Here is an 8,584-nt window from a genome sequence, read left to right on the forward strand (position 1 = left end):
ATGATCATTATTATAATTGTTGTATTGTTTAATGGATTACAATGGCATACGTGCATTAGGTACTTGGTAACATTTAACAATGAAAATGAGTTTTAATATGAAACTACTTATAGGAAATAGCTCTAAAAATACAGAATGACTGGTGAATAGGAGGATGGAGACTTAACAGGGTTCAAGTGAAAATTTACATAATTTAGCTTTAAAGTAAGTTCTGTCACACAGGAGCTCTGTATTTAGTGCATAGGAACTCTGTATCTTAAGTATTTGAAGGAAATGAGGATTATCACTTCAAAGAATCGGTTTTATTCTTCATGACCGAAGATACAAATAACATTATAGATTTCCAAGCAGAAAATGGTGACATCTTTGTCAGAAGAATAACAAGAAAGGGACTCCTAGTGACATGGGAGAGTCTATGATTGGTTCTTCTCAAAAGTAAGCTGATGGTGATTAGATAGGTGTAGTGGTGGTTTTTTTTTTTAACTTTCTATTGCTTTTTTGTGAGTTTCACATCATGCACCCCAATCCCACTCATCCCCCTCTCCCCTCATATCTACCCTCTGCCCTTGCAGTCTCCCCTCAAAAAACACAATCAAAAGCATAGAAAACATCTCATCGTGGAATCTGTCCTATGCCACAGAGTGTCCCACAGTATATCCCTCTGTCCACACATCTTCACTTGCAATGTTCATTGCAATGAGTCATTGGTCTGGTTTGAGATCTTCTGTGACATCATGGATATTGAATCCTCACTGAGACCTCCTCCCTGTTGTCCTGTTGTTGCACTGTGTCATGGAGATCCTGCAGCTTTGGATAAGCAGGACCGACCCTTTCACATGTCCCAACTGTTCGCAGGTGATATATATTTGGGGGCTGGCCAACTTAAAGCCCTGGATCTAGGCCTGGATGGTAGCTGAGCAGGTCAGCGCCCTGGCTCTCCCTTATCTGGGTGGTGCACATCTTAATTGCAGAATCCAGAAGACTGAAGCAAGCGAACCAACCATAAATCTGAAGCCAGCCTGTGCTACATAGTTAGAAGCACATCAAAGGGGGAAGGAGCAGAATTGATAGCCAAGGAGTTAATAAAGTAATGAAGATTCGATAATTTGCTGAGTTGTTGAACAATTGAATTTTTCCCAATCCTGAGTTAGAAGATGCAATAACCTGACAATAAAATTGGCTGACTATTTACACATCTGAATTTGATATGCTTATGTAATAAAAACCCTAGTTTAGAATACATGTTGAAAATGTATTAGCCAGGCGGTGGTGGCGCACACCTTTAATCCCAGCACTTGGGAGGCAGAGGCAGATGGATTTCTGAGTTCGAGGCCAGCCTGGTCTACAAAGTGAGTTCCAGGACAGCCAGAGCTGTACAGAGAAACCCTGTCTCGAAAAACCAAAAAGAAGAAGAAGAAGAAGAAGAAGAAGAAGAAGAAGAAGAAGAAGAAGAAGAAGAAGAAGAAGGAAGGAAGGAAAGAAAGAAAGAAAGAAAGAAAGAAAGAAAGAAAGGAAGGAAGGAAGAAAGAAGATGTATGAGTCTCCTTTGTAAGCTGATATTGACAGTACTACTAAAGATAAATTAAGAGGATGCAAATGCAGTGCTCGACAACTATGCACAAAGCCTGGTGTCAGTCCTCAGCACTACAGAAACAAATAATAATGTGCTTGCCTTGTATATCTGAAGTCCTTGGTTCAAACACCACCACAGCAAAGGAAGGAAGAAAGGAAAGAAGGAAGGGAGGGAAGGAGGACAAGAGGGAAGGAGGAGGAGGAAGAGAAAGAGAAAAAAGTGAACAAGAAAAGAAAGGAAAGAAAAGAAGAAAACAAGACTATTAAATTCTTCTTTTAGAGAAGATTTTGTTGTGTAGCACAGTGTAATATAGAACTCCCTGTGTGGCCCAGGCTGGACTTAAACTCATGATCCTCCTGCCTCCACCTCTCAAATGCTAGACTGCCACCATGCCTAACTAGTTTATGCTTTAAATAATAAGATAGGAGTAATCGTGTTCCCAAGCCGATATTGTGCCGTTTATATTTCTGGAGTTATCAGGGAAGTGTTTATTTCCAGCCCTAACTTTTCAAATCTGATTTGTCTGAACAGTGTTGATGATTCTTTGATTTTATTTTAATGTTAATTTTAAACATCCTATATCCATGTATTAGTCGTGTGAACTAAATGGCCTCCTACACAAATATGATTATTTGTTTTATAAGCTCTGAGAGACTACACTATTTTCATGTATCATCAATTTTGAGTGATTTTTAAACTACATCCTGAATATACATCAGCATTGCCAAAGCTAGCTAACTGGGTTTCACGGGTAAATGCCTAGTTTTAGTCTTTCACATGAGTTTCCTGTGATCATATAATTTTGAACAAATGAAACATTTACTATAGCAAACCTATAGAACTTATCAACTATTAAACATATAAAATCATGAGTTAAAGGAAACTTTTTGATCAAACTTACCATACAAATAATTAATACCAAGCTAACTTGTCAGAAAGTTTGACCATATACTGGATTTTGAATCCTCATGGAAATAAATCTGCAAGATCACCTAGCTGTTTTATCTTCTGCTGATCAAAGGCTATCTCAGTGACAGTTGTCAAAGGGAAGAATATATTAGCAGAGACAGTCAATGTAAATACCTACTTTTTTATCAGAAATAAACTAAACAGAGCTCCAAATAAATGATTTGTCAACAGAAAGTGTTACAGAGAACGCAAAATATTACATAGGGATATATTTGCAGTATAGTTTTACAATAGAGATTTAAATAACGTTTACATGTTTGCTGGCAAGGCTTAATTTTCTCTAGTTAAAATGTGAACTTGTGCTCAAGAATATAACCTCAACGCTGCTTCCTAAAAGATATTTTTTAAACATATTTGAATTTATCAACTAGGCAATGCCTTAAAATGTATCTTTAAAGTATATCCGTGGAGTCTGGGATAAAGAAATATAAGCAAACAGAAATTTTGAAGAATTAAAAATCTTTCTGTAAAAATCAGTACGTTTTGCTTCAAGACGGTGCAGTAACTTAGTAAGGACTCTGCGTGCCGCTGTTCACCAATCATGAGATGGTGGTGCCGGAGCTCAGACAGAACCACCGAGTTTACAGCACAAAGAAAGGACAGACTGAGACAAGCAAGCCCTCCTCCAAACAGCATCAAACTCAAGCCGAATGGCTGGATTCCCGGCTTCCCTTTCGCATACTGGGATCCTGGAGGCCACAACTGGGTTCTGAAGCACGTTCTGAGACCTCTCCTGGTGTGAGCAAGATCCGCAGGACAGCAATGGCGCCTGGGCAGAGGGGCTGGATCTCGTACTACAGAGGATTTGTGCTGCTCTCCATTCTCCTGGGAACCTGGTTGGAAGCCTGGGCAGGACAGATTCTCTACTCCGTGTCTGAAGAGACAGACAAGGGGTCTTTTGTGGGAAATATCACCAAGGATCTGGGACTGCAGCCTCGGGAGCTGGCGGAGCGCGGAGTCCGCATCATCACCAAAGGTAAGACCCCGCTTTTCTCTCTGAACCCGCGGAGCGGCAGCTTGGTCACCGCCGGCAGGATAGACCGGGAGGAGCTGTGCGCTCAGAGCCCGCGATGTCTCGTGAGCTTTAACATCTTGATAGAAGACAAAATGAATCTTTACCCTATAGAGGTAGAAATAATGGATGTTAATGACAACGCTCCCAGATTCTTAACAGAAGAAATAAACATAAAAATTATGGAGAATGCAGCTCCTGGGGTGCGGTTTCCACTAAAGGAAGCTACAGATTCAGACGTGGGCACGAACTCCCTCCAGAGATACCAGCTCAGCCCCAATCACCATTTTTCCCTGGTTGTGCAAAGTGGAGATGATGGAACCAAGTACCCAGAACTGGTGCTGGAGAAGGCTCTTGATCGGGAAGAAGAGGGGCTTCATCATCTGATCCTCACAGCCTATGATGGCGGGGACCCACTCCGATCTGGCACCGCCAGCATCCGCGTGACAGTGGTGGATGTGAATGATCACACGCCAGTCTTCTCTCTGCCCCTGTATCAAGCGACAGTCCCTGAGAACGTGCCAGTAGGCACAAGACTTCTCACCGTAAATGCTATCGACTTGGATGAGGGAATCTATGGGGAAGTAACTTATTCTTTCTGGAAAATAACTCCAGATCTTCTACAAATATTCGACCTGAGCTCCCTGACAGGAGAGCTGTTGACTTTAAAAGGTCTGGATTATGAAGATTCCAGCTTCTACGAACTGGAAGTTCAGGCTCAAGATGGTGCTGGTAGTCTGACCAAGGCAAAAGTACTGATCACGGTTTTGGATGTAAATGACAATGCCCCAGAAGTGACTGTCACATCTGTGAGCAGCCCGGTCCCTGAAGACACGCCACCTGGGTCAGTGATTGCTCTCTTCTATCTCCAAGACAAAGATTCAGGGAAGAATGGTGAGGTGACCTGCTCTTTGTCAGAAAACCTGCCTTTTAAGTTAGAGCGATCGATTGATAATTACTACAGGCTGGTCACAGCCCAAAACCTGGACCGGGAAAAGATGTCTATGTACAACATCACACTGAAGGCCACAGATGGTGGAATCCCTCCCCTGTCCACAGAAACTCACATATCCATTCACGTGTCAGACACCAACGACAACCCACCCACCTTTTCCGATTCCTCTTACTCCATCTACGTCCCTGAGAACAATCCCAGAGGAGCCTCCATCTTCTCGGTGACTGCACAAGACCCTGACAGTGACAAGAATGCCCAAATCACTTATGCTTTAGCAGAAGACACCATCCAGGGGGTACCGGTGTCCTCCTATATCTCCATCAACTCTGACACTGGTGTCCTATATGCACTGGGATCCTTCGACTATGAGCAGTTTCGGGATCTACAACTACAAGTGACTGCTCGTGACAGTGGGGATCCACCTCTCAGCAGTAGTGTGTCATTGAACCTCTTTGTGCTGGACAAGAATGATAATGCCCCTGAGATCCTGTACCCTACCCTCCCCACTGATGGTTCCACAGGGGTGGAGCTGGCTCCACGATCTGCAGAACCTGGATACCTAGTGACCAAGGTGGTAGCTGTGGACAAAGACTCAGGCCCAAATGCTTGGCTGTCCTATCGCCTGCTTAAAGCCAGTGAGCCAGGGCTCTTCTCAGTAGGGCTACACACAGGTGAGGTGCGCACAGCAAGGGCCCTTCTGGACAGAGACGCGCTTAAACAGAACCTTGTGGTAGCTGTACAAGACCATGGCCAACCCCCACTCTCAGCCACTGTGACACTCACTGTGGCTGTGGCCAACAGCATTCCTGATGTCCTAGCAGACCTAGGCAGCATTAGGACCCCCAGTGAACCCGATGATTCAGATATCACCCTCTACCTGGTGGTGGCAGTGGCCACTGTTTCCTGTGTTTTCCTTGTCTTTGTCACTGTGTTATTGGCTCTCAGACTGTGGCGTTGGCACAAATCACACATGCTACAGGCTTCAAGTGGTGGGCTGGAAGATGTGCCTGCCTCACACTTTGTAGGTTTGGACGGGGTCCAGGCTTTCCTACAAACATATTCCCACGAGGTTTCACTCACTGCAGACTCTCAAAAGAGCCACATTATCTTCCCTCAGCCCAATTACGTGGATACACTTATCAGCCAAGACAGCTGTGAGAAAAGTGATTCTTTGTTAACATCCATAGATTTTCAAGAATGTAAGGGTGAAACCCCAAGTATCCAGGTGAGTTCATCTCTTTACTTTTTCTGTGTGTCTCTGTGTGTGCAGTGTTCTCATGATGCCCGGTTTCCTCTTCCATTGTTGTGGGAGGTCTCTTATTTAAAACCAGAGCTGGCCGATTTGACTAACATAGCTAGTCGGCTTGCTCTACAATGCCACGTCTCCATCTCTTGTGCTCTGGTGTCACAGGTGGATCACCACTCATACATGGTACTTACACTGGTGTTGGGGATCCAAACGGTGACTCTCACACTTTCAAGTCTGTCAATTTATCCATGAACCATCTCCAAAGGCCCCTCTTCCTTTATCTTAATTTTCACACGAATTATATTTTGCATGAGCTGTCTCTATCATTTTGCAAAACCAAGAACTTGAAAGATATAGATTTAAAAACTTTTAAATGGTGCTGAAAACTTTACCAGTTTATTTCAGTGGTTGTACTTTAGCAAGAAGCACGTGGGTTGTGATAGTTTTCAATTAAACAGTGTCATTTGATTAAATTTTACAAGAATGTAAATAGATAGGCTAACACAATTTTTGTCCTGTCTACTTAATTTCCACTTCGTTTTCTTAACTCAAATATCCTCAAAATGAAAATGAATTGTTGAGTCTTTCCCTTCATTAAAAGTGAAGACTTTCTTAGCCACCCTACTGGGGTTCTCCTTGGAATTCAAATCTATAAAGAGTCTTAATGATCTTTTCGATCTGAAGCCTTTCTCTGTTTTGCGTCTATGTAACTCAGCGGGGTGGACTATAAAAGCATGATTTGTTGCTCAGCTATGTAAAGCATAGTCATCTACTAAAGTTGGGTTGCTCATAGAATATTAGATACATATACTCCAAGGATGAAATGTGTCCGAAACAAGTGTGAATACCTGAGTTCAATTCTCACTACTCATGAGAAAAATGCAGGCATGGTAGTACATGTTTAACCCTATGCTGGGGAGGCAGAGACACGAAAGTTTCTGGGATGAGTCTGGCCAGCCTAGTTTAACTGGTGAAACCCCAAGTGCCAGTGAGAGACCCTAATTCAAAAAGATGAGGTGGATGGCTCTTGCAAAACAGTGCCTGATATTTACCACTGGCCTACACACACACACACACACACACACACACACACACACGCACAAACAATTCAAACAAAAGAATGAAATGTGTCAAGTACCAATAAAATCTATATATAAAACAGTCATGGTATCTAATACCACACTAAATTAATTGGTCAAAATGGATTCAATATGTCAAATAATATGATGTTTCCAAGGTAGGTGTAGTGGTTTTGCGTGTTATTGAAACACTCAGGAGACAGAAACAAGAACTTTGGGCAGCCTTTTCAGTCTCAAACCCCAGTATCTTTTCAAGTTTGTAACGCTATTTGAGAAATAGACAATTGCATGTCTTCACACAACTGCAACGTATTCTGTTGGTGGCATTCCAGCTGAAACATCTGTATCCTCCAAGGGTGGGGGTGGAGGGCGATACTGGAAAGAAGGTTCTATGAAATAACCACATCATACTTTCAAACCCCAGACCAATATTCACTTTTATTTGTCCATTCTTCTGGGAGGGGGGAAAGATTAGAAATAAGTAGTTTGGGGAAGGTCTAACCATATTCTTTCAGAGTGCTCTTGTACTCCACTGATCTACAAGAAGAATATGATAATGGCTACTGGTACTTCCTGAATGCTAATTAAAAGGGTTTGTTACAGTGTAATGTTGTAGTTTGTAGTGTTTGCCAATGGACAAGCACTTGTTAGCATGAGAGAATAGTTTACTCCTGTAGTGTTCTGATGTGTAGTCATCTAAAAAGAGGGCACTGTTAAATTTTGTGGGGGAAGGCACACTGATATAAATATGGTGTCTAGACATAATGAGAAGAAACTGCCCTAATCAATACTTATCAGATTCTCAAATGCGTGTTTAAGCAAAGTGGAGAAGTCAGCACTGAGCTGAGGGAGCTATGGAAAGCGAGCCTTCCAGGGAGGTTTTCCTCCAGTTTTGAGATTATCATGAAATATAAAGCGAATGCAAAGGAAGCAACCAGTCTATGAATTTTAGTTCCTTTGTGTAACAAGGTGAAATCATATTCCCTCAGTGATTTGAGTGTTGATGTTATAGTTTATAGTGAGAATGACTGAAATGGTAAATGGGTGGTCTAACTGTTCAGCCTGCATCATTTCTTCACCTGTGATAATGGAAGTGAGAATCAGAATAATATTACTGTTAGGCAATTCTCGGAATATTTTTGGAAAATAAAATGACTTGGATGATGAATATGAATTATGGCTTTGAAAAAACATATTTCCTCCAAGTGATGGGACACAACTTTAATCCCAGCACTTGAGAGGCAGAAGCAGGTGAATCTCTGTGATTCAAGGCCAGCCGTGTCTACATACTTCCAGGATAGCTAAGCTATGTAATAAGTTCTATTTTTAAAAAAAGAGAAAGAGATGAAGAAAGAAAAAGAGAGAAAAGGAAGAAGAAAAAGAAGAGCCTTAAAATGATATAAAACATTTGCGATAAAACAGAAGGAAAAGTATCCCACTATATCGATGCTCATTAAATATGCAATGTTACTGCTTCTGGAGATTATTTAGACCAAGAATTATTACAGTCATGTTTGGCTCACTAGTTGTGTATTGAAAATACAAGCGTGTTTATGTCAACAGATATTATGCATTTAGAAACATAACCCTAAAAATCTGTGATTAAAGGCATTTCTGACAATACGATTTTGAACGTGTTTAAATATACGGAGATTGCTGATTAAAACCACAAACAGCAGAGGCTGCAGTGTCCTACTGTAGACTCTGGGCGCCGCTGTTGGCCTGACTGAAGAGGCTGAAGCTCCAC

General features: G+C 41.9%; 1 protein-coding gene across 4 annotated transcripts in view; it reads left to right on the forward strand.

The window, feature by feature from the left end:
• Window positions 1-8,584, forward strand: part of LOC114629825 (protocadherin gamma-C4) — a 122,204-nt gene that overhangs the window by 20,257 nt on the left and 93,363 nt on the right. Inside the window, exon 1 of one of the 4 annotated variants that reach the window (XM_028777933.1) lies at window positions 3,305-5,734. The exons of the other annotated variants lie outside the window; for them this stretch is intronic. Coding sequence (XP_028633766.1) covers window positions 3,305-5,734 — 2,430 coding nt within the window. Of the gene's footprint in view, window positions 1-3,304; window positions 5,735-8,584 lie in introns of those variants that run through there. 4 annotated transcript variants of the gene reach the window in all.

The sequence above is a fragment of the Grammomys surdaster genome, unplaced genomic scaffold (genome assembly GCF_004785775.1).
Source record: "Grammomys surdaster isolate TR1022 unplaced genomic scaffold, NIH_TR_1.0 317, whole genome shotgun sequence".
Taxonomy (NCBI): Eukaryota; Metazoa; Chordata; class Mammalia; order Rodentia; family Muridae; genus Grammomys; species Grammomys surdaster.